General features: G+C 38.2%; 1 protein-coding gene across 4 annotated transcripts in view; it reads right to left on the reverse strand.

Moving 5' to 3' along the window:
• The window catches only part of ZFYVE28 (zinc finger FYVE-type containing 28), an 82225-nt gene that overhangs the window by 24787 nt on the left and 36814 nt on the right, over positions 1 to 20624 (reverse strand). For 3 of the 4 annotated variants that reach the window (XM_035898671.1, XM_035898669.1, XM_035898670.1), the window contains 2 exons: positions 16997 to 18358; positions 7294 to 7398 (listed from right to left, as the gene is read on the reverse strand). In XM_035898671.1, coding sequence (XP_035754564.1) covers positions 7294 to 7398; positions 16997 to 18358 — 1467 coding nt within the window. The remainder of the gene's footprint in view (positions 1 to 7293; positions 7399 to 16996; positions 18359 to 20624) is intronic. The other variant, XM_009643189.2, reaches the window with a different exon arrangement.

A 20624-nucleotide genomic window follows, 5' to 3' on the forward strand; every position in this document is an offset into this window, starting at 1 on the left:
AAGCTAATTAAAGTATTAGGTGGAGCCTTAAAATTTTAATTAGAAAAGAAAGCTTTCTCTTCATTTTTCACCTTCAATGCTGCTGTAAATATGAAGAAATGCTCTCTTTTTCCTCCAATATAACTGTGGTTTTACAATGTATCTTGGTTTTAGGCATTGCCAAAAACTCTGCAAAAACTGCAGTTACTATAGTGATTTTAGTTAATTACACATGATCTCAAAACTCCCAAACATGTTATTCTAAGGGTTTTTTTGGGGGAACAAAATAATCTGTAAAATAAAAATCTAATTTCTGAAACTAGTAATTTTTGTTCTATTAGTAGCACAGGGAACACCAAGTGACATTCAACAACAGATTTTTACACATCATTAAAATGAACATGATTATAAATGTGGCCAAATTACTAAAAATGAAAATTACAAGTGAGCTATATAGAAACAAGAACACAAACCCATTATGATCACTTTTTATTCTCCAGCAGATGATATGCCACCTGGAATACAGCCCCCAAATGGCAAATTTTGCCGTGTCTACCAGTTTTGCTAGAACAGACGTACTGGCTCTGCCACTGATGCTAGGCAGCTTAAAACACTTGCCTATTTCACTTGATTTATATGGAGATGAATATATTTTATATTTAATTTACTTCAACCATACTGGATATTTTAACACCACTAAAAAATGAAGTTTATAATTTTAATAGGGAAGGACCAAAAAACTTCAAACAACTATATTTTCACCTTCCCACTGTAACAAGCACTTGTTAACAAGTAGTTCATGCAAGCTGCCTGGATTATTCTTTGAGAAAATAAAATCTACATCAGTTACTTGTTACTGAAGACAAAGATATGCATATAATAAACCCCAAAATACCTTGTGGAATTTCCTAAAAGGGAACACTACAGCTTAGAAAATGCTGCACCATTTGGAGATTTGATTTTTTTTTTTTGTCTTGCAGGGTGAAGAACAAGATAGGCATGAAACACATCAAGAAGAATCCTGGCGGTGAAAAACCAGAGACATCTGCTTCAGTCACATATGTCTCGCTGACTAAAATCATGAGCAAAAGCTGACAGACCTCATCAAGGCTGACTTTTTTGTTTTGCTGGTACTGCTCAGCTGGTTGTTAGGGCAAGGGATTTAGCAGCAAAGCACGAAGATTGCACACAGCAGCCTATTTATGACTGTATTAATATGCGTATTAATCGCCCTCACTGCTGAGTGGCAGAGCTATACAAAACAGCATAGACTCACAGCACCTAAAACATACACAGACAGCTTGCAGTTGAAAATGATTAGGCAGGAATACCATCTCTTCTAGAAGTCATTCTGATTTGCTCAAGGTATAAACCCCTTTCTCTTGCCCACAACTCTTCTCACTGAGCTCTTTATTTCCATGATTCCAGTACAGTATGTGTAAAGCCTTCTACATCACCAGCCTTTTTCTGGTTATGAGCAGTCTTGCCATGAAAAAGAGCTCTATAGAAAAAAAGGGGGGGAAAAAAAAATCTACAGCAATGAATTGATCAAAACAAAATGACAGTACCAAACATTAATGCAGAATTAATCCATCATTTTGCATAGCTTAATCAAATGTAACCTGACCAGGTTAACAATGGTAAAATTGCAGAAGAGGCGATCTGGAGACACAGCTGATCAGGGAGACGGTGACGCATCAGTTAAAATACACTGTTAACTTATTTGTTGTGCTCCACACTATCACCTACAAGATCCCCAGAGTAGCTGTGATCTCTCTATTAAAACTCGTGGGCATGTAATTTGCGCTGTAGCCTTGACAGCATAGATTAATGCATAGCTCTGGACCATGAGATGAGAGAACTGAATTCTCCTCTTGTAATTCACAGCCCTGCTGAATGACCAAGTTATTTTTCCTGCCTGCATCTTCTTCAAGGCACTGAGTTCTACTGATGAAAAAGCACAGTATAAAACCTGGTTTTGTAAGAAACCGTACACCCAGAAGAACTTGGTGTGGTCTGCGAGATGGGCAAGAAAATGGCTCATGGGTAGCACTCAGAGCGGTGATCAATGGTCATTACTCAGGCTGGCAGCATCTCGCAAGTGGGAACCCCCAGGGATCAATACTGGGCCCCGCGCTGTTCAGCATCTTCCTAAAAGATCTGGCTGATGGGACTCAGAGCACCATCACCAAGTTTGCTGATGACACCAAACTGGGTGGCAAGGTGGACGTGTCAGAAGGGAAAGCCATCTTATGGAGAGACCTGGACAGGCTGGAAGAGCGAGCTAGCAAGAATGGTATGGAGTTTAACAGAGACAAGCGCAAGGTCCTGCAGCTGGGACTATGCAACCAAAGAGCCCAGCGCAGGCTGGGATCTGCGTGGCTGTGGAACGGCCTTGCTGAAAGGGACCGGGGGGGTCTTGGTGGACAACAAGCTGAGCAGGAGTCCACAGTGCGCTGCTGCAGCAACGAAGGCAAATTGCAGCCTGGGCTGCATCCACAGGGCCATTACTAGCAGAGACAGAGATGCAATCATCCCAATCTACCAACCGCTTGTCAGGCCACACCTGGAGTACTGTGTCCAGTTCTGGTCTCCACAATTCAAGAAAAGACACAGACAGACTGGACAGGGTCCAAAGGGGGGCCATGAAGATGATAGAGAACCTGTCCTACAAGGACAGACTGAAAGAGTTCGGTCTTTTCTCCCTGGAGAAGAGAAGGCTCAGGAGGGTCTTTGTGACAGTATTCCAGTACATAAAAGGTGGCTACAAAGAGGATGGAGGCTCTCTCTTCACAAGAAGCTGCATGGAGAGGACAAGTTGCATCAGGAGAGGTCTCATCTCGATATAAGAAATATTTTACACTAAGAACAATCAATCACTGGAATAACCTCCCCAGGGACATGGTACAGTCCCCATGGACGGAGGGTTTCAAGGTTCGATTGGACAGGGTGCTAGAAAAGCTCACTTAGGCTCCCTTTCCCATGACAGGTTGGACCAGATGATCTTTTGAGGTCCCTTCCAACCTGGGCCATTCTATGATTCTATGAACTGACTGGCAAGGTAGCTATAGTCTTCTGCAAAATATCCTCTATTTCTGAAGCAGACAATCAAAATTTCATCTAATTTATAAACTCGCCTTGTTTCACACGTGTGTTTATACTAACAGAGATGTACTCAAAATACATAATAAAGTAAGCAATATCCTTCAACTGTAATCCAGCAAGCCAATGACCTCCGGCTCTGCCCACATGCATGCAAATACAGATATGCTAGCAGGAATAGCCAGATAAATATACAACCCAATTGCTGGAAGACTCTTGCTGTTTTGGCATAGATTTGAGTCACAATACATTTCAGATACCTCCTTTAACTGACTGTAAATAACATAGGCTAAAACTTCACCACCAGTTTTTATAAATGCCTAAAACTGTAAAAAGTATACCACAAAACACCAATATTTAAGCCACAATGACATATCTAAAAAAAACCTGACTGCTGACCAGGGAAGGCATCCATTGTATCATTACGGTTAGTTTTAAAAGTTACTATTTATATTTAAGGTTGTCATTTATTGGCTCATCATACCTTTAAAATGAAGAAGTAGACTTTACAATGTACTGTAGGCAGGCAAACAGTTGAATACAGATCCATCAGTATTTCTTTCTCCCTTGCACTATGTTACACCAAAAACTCCAATAAGGCTTGAAACTAATTGTTATAACTAATTGTAACTATCTTGTTCTTCTGTTGTCTCACTTATTTTTCCTTATCATTCCCAAAACAACACTTTTCTTGCTGCTTTCTATCTCCACAGTCTTTCAAAGAACTTAGGTTCAATTCTTGGCTTTAAGCATATTGAGTCATCTCGTTCTGTTGGCACATGAATAGCCTTCACTTAGATTTTCACTCAAATTAATGGCTGTATCAAGATTTTGCCCAATAATTCTAACGCTTGTTGAAGGCTGACAAATTCCTGCAGTTTAGTTTTAAAAACCACTGACTTCACTACTTCCAACACTGAAAAGGATCAGATTCCAGCAGTGTATTTTATTAGGTGCCTATTTACAATTCAGTAAGTTATATTAAAAATTGTTCTAAAAATTACATTTATGAAGAGAAATCATTAAAAAGGAAAAACTGGATGGATTGTTTCCTGGAGCACATATAAACAATGGCCCAATTGCCACTTCCCTGCTGTAGTTATAAACATCTCATTATTCCAGTCACATTGTTGTAGCAAAAATTCTGCGCACTCTTGCAAGTCTGCATAAAACCACAGTTTCTCTGAAACCTTCTGAAATACATGGAATACAGTTATTCTTTGTTTAGAAAGTAGACTACTGATATGGGCACCTCAAGTCGGAACACTGCTTAATGAAGATTTTGCAAAAATTCATCTTCTGAACTGGGCTGAACATTTAACTTCTTGACAATCAGAAAGAGGAACCTTCTACCCAGATCGAGTACCAATGAAATAACCTTTCCGTAGCATAGCCATTTGAGAAGCCCTCTGTACCTTTATTTTCAATTTGTGCTCTAGAAACCTCAAGCAAGGTTTTTAAATGTTTTTCCAATTACTGTGTGAGCACAGTCAGTAATCAAAGTATGCAATCACAGTTCTGATTTAAGACTGAAAATCTTTGGCCGAGATGCATTTCAACAAATTACACGCTTAACTGAGGTTTCCACTTTTCTCCATTGACTAAACAGGGAACCTACAGCAGCAAAGCTCCTAATTTAGATGTATCAGTTTGGTGCCTAAAATTAGGTGGGATGAATATAGCTCAAAAAATTACACAGCACTGGTTGATGATGGAAAAAGTCGAAGGCAGTAAATCACAGGCTGATTTGACGCAGCCTTCTTTAACAGGTCCCAAATGATTCCTACAGCCTTAACAGCTTTTTACTCCCCAAGAAAAACCAAAATGGCAAACAACGACCCGTGGGTTGAACAATGCTCTGGGATCCAAGGAGTGGGAATTTTCTCCCTAGTTCTCCATTTGGAAAACAATACATGTATACACATATAGAATTCCATATATACAATATTTCATTGTTTCAAATCCATTCAGTCTATGCTATTTAATACACTACCGGTTCACTCAACACTCTGCTATTCTGGCTAAGCTGGTTTTGCTACCAGAGCAGAACTGTTTGAAAGCACTTGGGTATTTCCAAAACACACCGCAATCTGACAACACAATTTTCAGCCTCGGTATTGGTCATCTAGCAGCACAAAAGAATTGTTTATGATTCATGGGAGGCTGAAAGGCCAAATCAATGCATTTCAAGAATTCTATGTTTAGCTAATTATTTTTCAGAAAAAATTGCAAATGTTACATTTAAATTTCTAATTGCTGTGAAGTGAAAACAGCAAGAAATTAAGTACATCAAAATGGCATTTTTCAGAGGAAAAAGAAACAATCAAACCAATTTAGGTATTATCTTGGATACGCACATGACATCAGGGAGAACTTATTTCAGAAAAGAACATTTTGTAGAATTGTGTTTGCAAGGAACATGCTCGTTGTAATAAACAAATGATACAACTCTAGAGAAGTTGTTTAACAGCCAAATAAAGGTCTTCAGGTAATACAAATAAAAGAACAAGGGACCCCCTTAAAAGTAACATTCTAAAATATAATACAAAGATGGACTGAATATTGCATTTCTATGCACACAGATCTAGGAACATACTAACTTCAGAGGGCTTTTTTCTTCTTTTTTAAGTCGTTAAAAGGAGTTTAAAGTCTTCTTTAAACTATTTCAAAAGGGGAATTCATACGAGCAGGCACTTAGCTATTTTTTTTTAATTGGACCATAAATTACAATAGGCAGATCTCTAGTAATATCAGATACAGAAAAACAGGCAACTCAGATTTCTTGCGTGACACCCAGGGATGATGCAATGCTATAGTGCAGTGGACAAAAGCACATGCACATCTACAAATATTGCCTTATAAATCAAACTTCAAGCAAAACAAAATTTGAAAAAAGGGGAAAGACAGACCTAATTTACCTAAGCATCAATACAGCGGCATCTACAACGCTAACATACAAAGGCAGCACAGTAAGGCCTTGAAAAGAGGTGGTGCACCTAACGAAGTCTGACTTATTCTCACTGTTCCTGTTATTCCTGAAGAATAACGGAGGTTACTTCCACTGCCTGTTCAGACAGCCCCATGTGAAACAGCCTCTTTGATGTATACAGTATTTAGAAGCAGGCAACTGTTGCATGCAGGTAAATTGGGTCGAAAGGTAATGTATTTCAAAACTAAACCCATGAAAAATAGTTTTAGTTGCATCTTTCTGCCCTTATTTTAAAAATATGGAACTCTAAAAAAAATTGAGCCAGAAGATGTGCACATCCTAAAAAAACCCCCCATAATAGATGCACTTTATTTTAAAAATATGGAACTCTCAAAAAAATTGAGCCTGAAGATGTGCACATCCTAAAAAAAATCCCCCATATTAGATGCACTATTTCCCCTATCACTGTTAGAAAAGACCTTTTAACCCCCTCTTTCTATCCACAAACCTAAACAAAATGGGGAATTCCTGAAGTTCAAAAGAAATGCTGGATAAACAGATGAAAAAGGGGGGACAAAAAGCAGTGGAAGATTATCTGCCTCGACGGAAACAGTGGTATTTCAATCTGTTTGTACCAGGCGAATAATGTTATTGCACACAATGTATGCAATATATCACATACATGTATGTTATGCATACCTTAAAAAAAGCAAAGAACTCACATTTCTGCTTCAGTAACATTTTTCTGCCCTACACTTTATTCCTCTATTATTCTCATTAAGTGCTCTGAACAGAACTATTGAAGTTAGAGCCCTCATACAGCTTCAGATGATGAGAATATAAACTAGTATTCTTATCAATTTTGGCCAACACTGTGGAAGTTAAGTTATCGTTAACCAGAAGGCTCCCCTCATTTTACTAAGCAAAACAAAATGGAAAGCACATTTTCTAGAAAGCCAAGACATAGCTAAGACAAACATTGTGTATTTTTCAAGCTAAAACCTGAAGTATCTCTTAAGAAATGCTATACAGACAAATAAAGAGGAGATCACGGACACAGATAATTCATTGCTGTATGCATTAAAACTTTTCTGTAAATAGTTGCCTCTCAGTTGCCACCGCACTGAAGAAAACCGCTAGGAAAAAAAAAAAAAGCACCTGCTGTTCCAAAGGAAGAATACTCAGAAGTGTTGCTGTCACTTCATAGTTAATTCAATGAAAATTTTTAACCAAGCATAACCCAATACCATTTGTCAAATCTGACTGCGAAGTGACGTTATTACCTCAGAGCGTATATGCTGGAGAGACTACATGTAGTGACAGAAACACTCTCATAGTCACTGCTGGAGATGGAGCTGAGGGGGGAATCACGTAAGCCATCCTGAGAACTGAAAAAACATACGGAAACAAAATGAACTGCTGAAGCAAATAAAGGTAAAAAAACAGAGCACTGTGATAACTCATGGCTTGTCACAGATTATACAGAAATAAGAGTAAACTGCCAGGTTTTTTGCTCTTCAGAAAATGATACAAACCTATTCTGTTTTCCTCCCAAAAGGACAGACAATTTGGCAAAGTCGGGGACACACATTTACAAAAATCTTCAATTTAATTCACGTCATACAGTTAAAACAGTCAGGAAAGAACAGGGGATCTTACATTTTCATAGGGTACAGAGGGAGTAGCATGCCCATGCTGCTAAGTGTGGCTTCGTGTTATGATGAAGACTGAACAAAACTGGAAGTTCTTAAAGTCACTGCGTGTTGCAGGCCACGACACCCTAAACGATAAGCTTCAAGAACTTCTGAAATATCGTGACAAATTTAATCTAAATTTCCTTCCAATGAGAAGGAAAAAGTCTGTGAGAAAGCAGAAAGCTGACTCTCCAGTGAGGGAGATGATGATAATCCCCCTGCGCCTTGCTCTGTCCCTAACCACCGGATTTGGACCTCAAATTTTGTGCTTTAAAGCAAGCAGATGAGCAAGCAGGAGCAGTCCCATGGCAAAGCAGTGACACTTCATTAGAGGAAATCCACTAGCTACTAAGTAAAAGGATATGAATAATTTAAATGAATGGTACATAACTTATCTCTGGCATCCCTGGGCTAACGAAAAGCCTTTAAGTAACACATCATTTTTGATCTTACATCATATTATCAACATAAACTAGGATTAGAAGATTAAAAATAGTTTCACAAGCACTACAGAACTATCTTGGAAAGACCAATTTTTTGTTTCAGTAACAATTTACTCTCAGCTACTGGAAATTCCACAGGCTGAAAAAAAATGAATTATACTAGATAAGAAAATATGTGATCTTGTGCAGAGGTATCAAAGCTGTATTGGCTCTAGGCAGTGCAGAAGATTCATTTTATCCTAACTCAAATGTTCAGTCAACGGAAATCTTTGGACAATGCAGAGAAAAACCCAAGAAATATCTTTAGTTAAAAGAGATGTAATTATATAGGTCAGGATTATTTTACCTTACTTCTCCACAATCACTAGCAGATTTTTTTGTGCTCTTCTGATTTGTAGCCCTATGCGGGGTATACACATTCAGACCAGCTATGTTCCAAATTCTTCTACCAAATTTACTATTGTGGCTATTGTTGCAGCTAGAAATCTGGGAGAATGCTTAAGAGGAATTCTTCAAAGCAGTGTATGGAAGGTATGTGCTCTAATCCCACTAAGAAATAATAGGATTTGTTTGCATACCTCCCACTAATCGCTTGGAAAATGTACCCCTTCATGTTCCTCATTTCTGATTGCCAATTTGAAAATAAATCCCAAGTGTACTATGCTTTAGTTGAAAGGAAAGCCATCACAACTGGAAAATAATTTTATCAGACTTGAACAAAAATCTATTTAACTTTCATTCGTTTTATGATTCGTTCCCTTGCTAATTCCGCTCATTATGAAGAGATATATGCAGTTAAACAAAGGCTTGCTCTTTTATAGCTCATCACCTTTACCCATCCAATTTTACAATATGGTCATGCTACTAAAATGTACTTTTACTATCTGTTTTATGGCAGTAAATGACATTAAGAAACCATTAGCATGTGATTTCACAGCATGATTGAGCAGGAAAAGCTGTCTTGCAAAGATGAAATGTATTGCTTGGAATAAAGTAATCTTTGAAGAGCAGAACCAGGAAACAAGAACAACTAGCAAACTCAGCACGTTCTTCTGGTCTCTCCCCCCCCCCCCCCCTTTCCAGATTTTTCCAGTGTAACAATCCTGCCAGCTGATTTGGGCAGTAGCACTTTTTCTGAAAGATGTCAAGTTTGCCGTCTTTCAGTGCTTTCTGTGAAGCTCTGCCTGATGTATTTGAAATCCAATCAAAATCACTCTCAAGAGCAGATAATTATCTCTCTTAAGAGTAGCTATTTATTATCAACATTGTCCCAACTCACAGAATCCCTTTCGATCCTGAGCCAACTTTGTGGAGCTGACAGTCTCAGCCAGAAGGCAAAATGATAAAGGTGACACAAAGTGCTAGACCTTGATAGTAAGTAAACCTGATGAGTGACCCTAGAATGTAACAGCACATGGCCGACTTACCAGATTATCAAAGATCCCAGTGCTATCATTATTTCATCTTCATGGATGTTTCTCTGATCAGCTACAAGCCTCATCTCACACCTCTTCTCCATATTTTTTCCCCCCTTATTTGAATTCTCTCTCACCTCTAATGAGTCCTGGTGAGCGTAACTTTTTCTCATCAGCTCCACTCTCTCATCTCTTTTTAAGCCTTGTCTTAACACCATTTGCCATACTGAACTGCTTCATAAATGCCTTCATTTTCCACTACTCCGTCTTTCACTTGACGCACAGACCTGGCCATGCTGAGGCATCTGCTGATTGCAGGATTGGATATCCATCTGCTCAGTCATCACTTGGCAATGTAAACTGCTTGGACATGCCTGACACAAACCATGCTCAGGGATTAGTTTGTTGTAGTAAAGGATGTGCAGTTTTGACAATTACTATGTGTCAACATTTTTCTCACTCCTGTGTACCAATACAGATTGAATTTTTGTACCAGGAATAATATTTATTATTTACAATGTTTATTTCTGGTTCATATTCAGGCTGTAACTCTTCAGATAAGGAATTCTGCGGTTATTTAGTACCAAGAAATGGGAAACCAATAATAACTCTGTTTTATACCTTCTCAGTGATAATACTTAATAGCTTTTCTTCCTAAAAAACAACAACAAAGTGACTCCTGACATACTCACTGCATTCTTTCTCAGTACACATGCATTCAGGATACCTCTGTAGAATTTTCTTCTCATTAGTGTCTGCCTGAAGATTTGCTCAGCTTTTCTAAGATGCCTGTAGATCCTGAGGTGAATTGACCTGCTTTTCCCAACTCATGATTCCTGTTATCAGCCGATGGTAGCTCAGTGCACAATTAGCACAATTACAAGAAGAGACAGCGTGTGCGTACAGACACCTTCTGTCGCTGAGAGCAGCCCACCCTTTCTTCCTACACCAGCCCACAGGTGACCTGAACTTCATTGCATCTCATGCTTATCTGAAACAAATGCTGCGTTGGATTGGGATTCATAGGGCTGTTTAAACTGTGTAAGGTGGCAAAAGTTGGTTTCATCTGTGAGGTCTTAAACACCTACAGTGCTATTTTAAAAATTACATTCTAGCATGGGATAAAACCACCATCCATGCTCATCAAAATAGATTTCTTCAGCCCTTCTGATAAAAACATAGAATCAAGATTTGAGGCAACAGACCAAAGTGACATGGGGTGATGTGGCTGCCTCTTTTCACAGAATACTGTCTGACTGAACTAGCAAACCATTTATTTAAAGCTGTTGGCCATTTCTTGGAGAGGGGAGAAGCTATTCCAAGTAAAAAAACAAATTGAAAGCCACCTTTATCCTGGCTTGTGTGCTCTTTTCTACTGTAATGTGTTTCCAGCCTTTTATGTTTAATTAAACCTCTCGTCGTTTCATGGGATGGTTTCTTCATGAATTTTATTACTTGAGTTACAATTACATTTCCATGTTACATTAGTTAATTGGCACAGATCTTCTCTATCTCACACTACGTGAGAGCCAACTCATAAGTCTCTGTGTTAGCTACACCAAATCCACTCAAGTAAGTGGCTTTTAAAACTGTTTTACCTACTATACTCATTTCAGGAATCAGTAGGTTGAGAGTTAATACAGTTCACTGTTGCTGCGTTTGATATATGGACCTAGTAAAAGGGAAGCTGGTACAAACCACTGACACCTTTTATTTGCACGCCAAGGCTTCACAACAGCAGTCACGTTATTGGGATACCACGCAAAATCAGTGTTCAATAGACAAGGTCAAACACTGCCTTTTAATGTGAGACTTGCGTTGTTAAAAAGAAGTCAGCGAGGAGGGATTGAAAAAATTCATTCCTACTGAACCTGAATTTGGCCAGTTGCACAAAGAAAAGAAACAGAATACCAGAAGGGGAACAGAGGAATTTAAATCAACAGCCAGATGAAGGATTGCTTAAGGGAAGTTTTGCAGTTGAGAGGCTGATACTTTGTTCCCAGTCAACTACTGTTTCCTTCTTGCTGATGAGAAATGTTCTTACTCCCGAACAGCTCGTTAAAAAGACTAATCAATCCACGACACTAAGCAGACACGAGTTTGCTTATGTGAACATGCACAGCTGTCCATTAATTTTTATGGGAAAGGCAACTTTGTCATGTAAAGAGAAACACAATTTTCTTACATCTTACTTTGATAGGGATACTAGATGGAAAGCATGAATTTAAGACATTTAATCAAGCTAATTTGCATGGCAATATCAATTAATCTAGTTTTGTGATAAAGGAGTACTTACAGAATCAAATGCTATAAACTTGAAAGACAAGCTAGAAAGGTAATTTGTGTGGTTTTGTTTTTTTTTTTTTAAAATGTAATTGCTAGCCATCCCAAAAATACAAATGCTTCTTTTCCATGCCTTTGGAAAGGTGGAATGACTTCTCTTCAAGTTCCTGTACTGAAAATGCGCACACGTATAACGTTGCTAAGGAGTGAACAAAGTAAAATACAGGCAGAAAAATCAAAATTAGAAACCAACTGCGTAAAACAGGTGTTCATCTTGTTATGAAGTCATTCTACTATGCTGAGGAAATAAAATTTTAAATATATTACAATATAGACTATTGGAATATGTAAACCTATTACAATATACACAATTTTAGACTACAGAATTGCAACACTAAGAAATGGGACAACTTGAAGACTAAGCTGGAGAAGAATAAATTATTCATCTTATGCCAGAATTGCAGTACAGATCAGCAAACAGCAAAACATGCTTTTCCAAGGATGCCTCATTCCTCCTCCTTACACTGTAAAAGTATATGGCGAAATATTCTTTTTTTTAAGCCCCCCCCAAATAAATGCGAACAGCACCAGCTTTTAACGGCCGATGGACACAGTTAAAGCTTGCAGAAAGTGTGACAATAAGATCTCCTTGCTGAAAAGTTCAGCTCCTTTTGCCAATTTTCAGGTGCACTGTATGAAGCTTCATCAGGAGAACACTCACCAAATACATTAAGATCAAGGAAAATGGCAAAAAAATTGTATAATTTACACTAGACAGACCTGCAGGGGAAAGGAGAGAAACTACACTTAAGAATAATTTTTTGTATCAGAACTGTTGCAAGGTAGATAAACAAACACACAACAGAACCAAGTATTTAAGACTAAAACATGAAAACACTAGCATTGCATGACAGTATGAAACAAGCTGCCAAACTTCATAAAGCGTGAAGAATTAGTTTTACAAGGACTCTTCAACTCTGGAAAGAACAGAAAGCCAAGTATTCCCAAAAAACCAAAATAAACATGATCTTCATTTCTTTCCCCTTGGAAAAAGCAGGCAGAATACTATAGCAGAATGAGCATTTTAAAAATCTGTATAGTGGAAAAAGAAGGAATACTAGATACAGATCCAACACTTGGTTTTGGTGTTAACTTACGGGTTTTTTCACCCGAAAACACCAAATGCTGCTTGGTCAGTTTTATCTTCTGTATTACTCTTACATTATTTCCCCCTTGAACAGTTTCTTTCACTAGATGACAGCCTTTAGTTACCACATTGTCCCCGCAGCCGATCAGATACCAACTGCATCTTTGCTAACGCTCTTCTCGTATTTGCATCTCATTAATGTTCCTGCCCAAGACTCTCCCTGCCCTTTGTGTTTGATGTCTTCGAGATACTTATAAGCAAATAATGGAGAAAGACACAGCATCAGCTATGACTTAAAGACCAAAGTAGTAAAGACACGTCAATACAAAAATCTTCAGTAGAAGAGTATTTAATCTGTATTTTAACCACCACTGAATATTGAGGCTGGATAGAGAAGCCTGCAAAACCAGGTATTTTAGACTTTAAGGATTAATTACAGTAAACCTCATTGGATCATTGAAATTACACCTATAAATAACGTCATATTGCATAGTATAAGAACTGATTTACTAAGAGAAACCATTTGTGTCATAACGTACACATTTGACAGCTGCTTGATTCAGACAAGGGAAGGAAAATTTTCTCCTCCTAGCTGGTGACTTACAGTAACTAGAAAGTAAATACATTTATCAATTTGATGAACGAGCATATCCTGCAGCTATTCCATGTATATTAGATTGCTTATTGTTCTAGCTAATGGGTCCATCATTCTGAAAATAATCTACTGTCTCCAACGTTTCCCCTATGGTTAAGTTGGCATTCACAAACATGTAATAGGGAGCAGTTGCAGAAGCCTAATGTGATCTTCCAATTTAAAAATACCACTGTAAAGCAGAGATTAGTCACCGCCCAGGCAGCATGAGTAAGAAAAGGGCCACAAAGTTCTGTTTTGTAACTGAATTCTCTCTTTTACCAGTAACATGACTAGTGATTCAGAGGCAAAAACCAAATCTATATATAGATATATATGAGGAAACTAAGGATCTACACACATAGAATTTCTTAATCTAATCCTCAGTAGATTCCCAGCATGTCCACCTCTCACAGAATATACTAAAGGAGTTAATATCAGAACATGTCCTAATAAAGGAGCAAAAATCTAGTAACAAAATACCTCCATCTCTATTTCTCCACTTCTGCAAAGATGGAATATTTGCCAATTAACAACAGATGCGCTCTAGTCTCAATAACAAAGAGAATCAGATGTAATCAACAAAGTAATCGTGGAAGAGGCTATGATGAAAACAGCCAAAACCCACTAACTCGTTAACAAAATATTAAAAAATATTCACCCAAGAGTTTTAGGAGAACTCAAGAATGAATCAGATTAATTAACCACCTCTCATTCAAAACTTCCTTGATGGCTGCAGTTTAAAGGTGGCAATCTCTAAAACATAAAATGGACCCCAAGGGGACTCAAACAACTCTAGTTCTGTGAGCCCCATGTACATACCAAGCAACTTAACAGAACATATCCAAAGCTGAAATTGGTAGACAGTAATGGAAGATGTGCCTAGGAAAAAGTAACATGGCTTCTGCAGATGGAACCTCTTGGGAGCTTTCTGAAGTGGTTAAAGAAGCTTGCGAAGCATGGCGATTTAGCTGGCAGCCTCTGGATTTCCAAACAGGTTCTGTCAAAACAGCTCAGCTAAAGGCTTTTAAGAAAACTAAGGAGCTATAGCATAAGAGGAAGGGGTCCAAAATGGATAAATAATTCTTAAGCATAAATAGGGAGGAGCTGTTAAATGATCATTTCTCAGAAGAGTGGGATGTCACCACTGAAGTTCTTTAGGACCCTTGGGTTTTGTTTTCACATATATGATCTGCAAAAGTAGGGAGAGGTCTGAAAGGTTGCTACTGGTGCAAAATTATTCAGGGTAATAAAAACAAGTGCAGACTGAAGAGCTGCACAGGATCTTAAAGTCTGAATAACAGGTAATAAAATGGAAAGATGAGATTCAACTGGTAAACACAGGGAAAACAATTTTAGTATCAGATATAGAATGACAGCCTCTGAGCTCACAAGCAGGATCTTGGGGCTTTGGCAGACAACTTCAAAAAAAATACCAGCTCACCACTTGGCAAAAAATATAAACTTAAATATTGGGAGCCATTGGAACAACAACAGAAAATAATTATGCCACTGTGCAAATCCACGGTTTGCTCATATCTTGAGTAAGAGTAGTTCCGATTCGCTTATCGCTAAGAGGAAAGAGTATAATAGAAAAAGGTTTAGAGAAAGACAAAAGGAATGATCAAAGCTACGGACGATTTCTGGACAACTTCAGATCAAGTAGGCTGTGACTTCTCCAACCTGAAAAAGTAACCACACAGGCAAAGTGTGACTGAGGTCTACAAAATCACAACTGGCACAGAGGCCAGGCAGGATCTAGGAGCTGTTCAAGAAAGCTGTTAAGAGCCAGGTCCAGAGCAAAGAAAAGGACACAGAGGAACACAGACCTACAGAACTCTCTGTAGAAGGACAATTTGTATACAAATTTTTTACACAATATTAACAGAGGCTGGACAAATACATGGAAAAGACACAAACCATGGGAGGCTGAAAAAGAAGCTTATATATATAATTTTATTATGTTTGGCAGACTGGTTCTTACAAATTTCACTTAATATCCTACCCCAAGGTAAACAATGTATGATTTATCAGGACACTAATTAAACATACAGTAATTACTTTTAAGCAATATTCCACTTTAAGTGTTGCAAAAGCATGAAATGTCAAGGGATTTGTGAATTACTTCTTGAAATGAAGTCCATTCAGAAACCCTACTGTAAGGCCTTGAATACGACCATACTTGCAAGTCTAATATTGCCAATGCTCAGAATAACAAGGAAGATAAAACTACCTTCTCAAAATTGGACTTCTGTGCATGCTAAGTTGTGTTTTAACTGTAATTAACTCCAGAGCAAAGAACTCTTGATTCTATTCCCAGTAAAATATTTAATAATTGAATTGGTATGTTATTACATGAATGTTTATTTCTGTAGCCTTTCTATTGTGGTAACGCTTCATGGTTCAAGCTACCCCCAACTGCATTATCCTGAATCCTATACATGTGTAACAAAAAGACATCCTGCATCACACACATGATCTCCACAGTAATGGCACAGTAAGGCACAAAGGAGGAAAACTCATGAAAACAGAAACCTACAGTAATTTATATTTAATTTCTTCCCTCTGCTTGATATTAATACTTCAGGGAAACTAAGGACATTACTCACTGCAAAACAGGTTATCCTCTAAATAGTAAACCAAAATGAAGTCTGGTTTCCTACTGATGCGATTAGACATTAGGGATCCTACATAAAGTTGAGCTGAAGCATAGCATTTCCTTTAACACAACTATTATTATGGTCTCTCCCTGTTATCTAGTTCCTTATTGTCATTAAATACATAGAACCTTAATCCTTGACCTCTATCCTTCTATCAGCTTTGGTTGAAATGGTCCAGTACATTTAAAAGCTGCTTCTGCACGCTATTAGGCTCCTTCAGCACACAGACATTCACAAATATATTCATGCCCACAGGCAACGTGATCAGATCAACCCCATACTCTCAGATGAAGCTAAGGTAAGATGTGTTTAGATCCCAATTTAATCCCATGCCCTGATGCAGAAATTAACTTTACTGTCTGCCAGACACACTTTTCCTGCAAAACAGCAGAGTACAACAGAGGTAATGACCCAGGTAATGGTTAGCAGCAATGCACCCTTTGTTACATTAAACTGGTAAGATTAGTGTACTTGATTTCAATCATATAGAGACATCATATGATTAAAAGTCAGGTGTTTTCCAAATGTTTTCCAAAAAAGCTGATGAAGTCCAATAAAAATCTACTTGCATTAAAAATATATATATTGAAAATTTCCTTAATCCTGCAACACAGTGGTTTTTAAAACCAACATTACATACCAATCACTGAAGTACAAGGATATAGGAATTTATTTACATGCAAGCTACTACCGAAACATCAAGTTGCTCTTACCTCGAGCTAGATCTTGACTTTACATCTTCCTTTGCTGTCCTTTCACTACTAGCATCTTCACTGGTGTCCTGTTTTTTCTCACATAGTTGTCTTCTCTTCTCCCACTTCTTCTGCTGACTTGAGATGCTTTCTGTTTCTCCTTGCGAGTCATTTTCTGCTCCTACCTGTGAACCTGAGGAATGTGCCAGGCACTTAGAGGAGATGGGCAGTTTTTGCTCTTCTCTGCCAAAGTCTCCGTCTGCTAACAAAGCAGAAGTTTCAGGTTTTAATGTTTCCTGTGCAGGGGCTGAATTGTCCAAGTTATCTACATGGTCCATTTCCTTAGACTTTACTAAGGTGTAAGAAGCATTTACAACACCTCCTGTGGAATGTTTAGTCTTTAAACCTTCAACACTGTCCTCCCTGCTGTCTTCACAGCTGCCACAACACACACAGGAATTAATTAGACAGTTTGTGGCAGCTATACTGAGTTTATGGGATTCATCCTCCTCATTTGCTAACGGATTAGCAGATCCAGGAACACAACTAATAGCTGCTTCTGGAGTTGTCACTGGGGATTCTGAGCTCGAGGGAGATTTAGGATTGAATATTACAGTAGCAGATATTTTCATTCCCCCTGTCCTGTGAGCTATCACTTCCGCCATTTCTGCATCATCAGCATACGCATCCCAGCCATTGAGGTATAACTGTGAGTCTGGACCTTCTAGACAGCTGCATGAATTCTGAACTGAGATGCCAGACATCTGCTTGCTATCTTCAATAGTGTTGTTATTGCTTAAGTCACTTTCAGCATCTTTTAAAAGCAAAGTTTCCTCTGTCTGATGGCCGTTCTCGTACAGCAAAGCGTCTCTATATTGCAGGTTCTGTTTTGAATTGTGGCAAGGGTTATTCACCCAAGCAAGAGTATCACTTACTGAATCCAACCCAGCAAGAGCTTCTCCTGCTCCATCTAGGTCATCCATAAAAAACACTCTGTCCTCTTCATCAGTTAAATTGTCAAGATGGTGTCTTGTTGGTGAAGCTTCTGTGCTAGAATTATTTCTTAGGCTAGGTCTGTGAGCTGGAGACTGACAGATGCTTGGAGGGGAAAGCAGAGAAGACATTTCATCTCCAACTCTGTGTACCATCCTATTCAGCTGTTCCAGCTCCTGTTCGTCGTACTGCATAGAACAAGCCAGCTCAGCCTCTGTGTTTTCAGCTTTTGCTGAAAGCTCCTTAGCAGGCAAAGTCGCAGTCATGCCTGATGTGATGACAGAAGGTACTTCAGGATCTGCTCGGACAGGAAAATCCACGTCTTGAGAGATGCAGAGGTTACGTTCCAGTGTGTGCAGTTCGTCCTCAGTTAATGTCTGAAGTAGATCCCTGAAAACGAAGGAATACACACATCATTTTGCATTTACAATCATAGGAGGCACTGATGTTACAGATTTTTGAAGAGCTTTTACTGTTAGTACAGAAATCCACAACTTGGGGGCACAGAGCACTTTCGGCTGTGCAACTCAAGGTGCATTTAGCATTCATATTCAGAACACGTGTGATTGCTGATGCCTGAATTTGAGATTACACATGCAAATTCAGGGTAGCAAATTATTTACATCCTTGTAATGAAGCCCCAAAATAGATCAAAACACACCCAGAAATGGACCCCTCCCTTATGTGAGAGTGTTAACCCACAATTAGATATAGTCGTTTTAATTTTTTAATTCACAAATTTGACTTTGATTAGCAAACCGATTTGCCACCCTTCGTACTAGATTCTGAAAATTATTCTGCAAAAGAGTACCACAGGAGTTTCACACCATTGTATTGTCAGATAAAGAGAATTCATTAAAAATTGTAATATCGCTTATGCAACGCTGATGTCTTGGAAGCCTGTTCACTGAAATGGGGATTGGAAGTTTGCTCTCTCCTGTCTCAAACACATAACTCGGTCATTAGGGAGCTAAGCTTCTACATGATGTTAAGAATCAGGCAGGCCTAAAAGCAAACATTTAGGTATTTACTAAACTATGTTTGCTAGAGACATGTAGCACCCCCAATGTTATAAAGCATCCTCAGTATTGCAGTTTAGGGACTATGAGCACCTAAAACCAGAGAGTTATTTGAGGCTGTTATGTTTAAGTGCTTTATCTTTTTAAAACAAATGTGTAGACACAGCAACACTGAATTTTAGGTCTGAATTTGATTTACACTGTGCTTCTCAATTAGAAACCACATACAAAAATATCCTTTGTCAAGAATTGCTGTCAACATTCGCAGAGACCAGCAAATGCATTTTAGCATAAATGAATGGATGGGAAAAGCAAGACCTTGGCTTAAACAGAGGCTAGGAGTCCATTACGCCTCATGTATTTAGAAACCATTGGCTAGCTATACAACTAGAATAATAGTAATCCTAATGATAATATAATGATAACCCTGATAATAATATTAATGATAAGCACATATTAAAATAATTCCCTTAAAGGAGGAACTTCAGTCTAAAGAAGAGGACCAAAAAAAGCCTGAAGAAACATTGAGCACATCTCACATCTTCACTTCCAGTCAATGGCTCGCATTCTTAACTTGTTAACTCAAAGATACATCACCATATCTGACTTGTATATCAGCTACCCTACAATTTTAAAAGAGATAAAAGTTTAGATAAGCATGCTTAAGTCAGAATAGGTGTAGAGCACATATTTTTATAGTTATGTACATTCCATACAATTAACATATTCTTTTTTTTTTTTAAATCATGCTTTTATGTAAGAGTTCTATGACCCTGTAAGAAATTCCGAGCCTATGGAAATACCTTATAAGAACAACTGCACCATCATACCCTCCCCTTTTCACTTGTTTCCACATTCTCTAATAAAGAAGACAGTATTTCTTTAAAGCATTCCATATGCGTCTTCAAGTCCAAAGTTTGACAATATTTTTCAGTCATAAATGAGTAAGAAAGGGAAATGAGCAATCTGGGTTAGACCCACTTACCTAATAAAGCTATAAATCAGTATTGCTATCTGGCACACTAGAACATTTAAAAAGACGTATACTTTCCTTTCTTTTGACTAAACAGTATATAATTATACCACCTTCTTACTCAGATCTTTGGTTTAAGCAGTAATCAGTGTCTGTAAGAGATTAAGCATTTTAACATCACCATAAAAACAAACTGACAGAAAATGGTTTAACTTTTAAGGCCAACATAAAAATAGCTGTATTGTTACTGTTTATTTTTGAAAGAATTATACCAGTATAATCACTAAAAACATAGAATAAGGTGATTTTTGCCACGAGGCTTTGTATTATGAATTTTCAGTTTGTCAGTCTTTATGGAAATGCTGTGATGTAGGATTTTATAAGCAGAAACAAAGTAATGTGAGATTTAGAAACAGTTGGGGTTTTAATTTTAAGAAACACAACAGTAAGCACCCAAACACAACAATGAAGGGTTTAAGCTTGTCCCGCACCTATGCAAAGATATTAAAAACATAAGATATTTCTGGGTCAGGCCAGGGTCCATCAAGTAGAGAAGTCTGTCTCTGGTAACAGATTTTAAGGAATAGCGTAAGAACAGGACAAGCACAGAGCAATCTCTGCCGAGCACATCCTACTGGCTTCCAGCAGCCTGTAGCGTGGGGAT

The sequence above is a fragment of the Egretta garzetta genome, unplaced genomic scaffold (genome assembly GCF_000687185.1).
Source record: "Egretta garzetta isolate BGI_Z169 unplaced genomic scaffold, ASM68718v1 scaffold107, whole genome shotgun sequence".
Classification (NCBI taxonomy): Eukaryota; Metazoa; Chordata; class Aves; order Pelecaniformes; family Ardeidae; genus Egretta; species Egretta garzetta.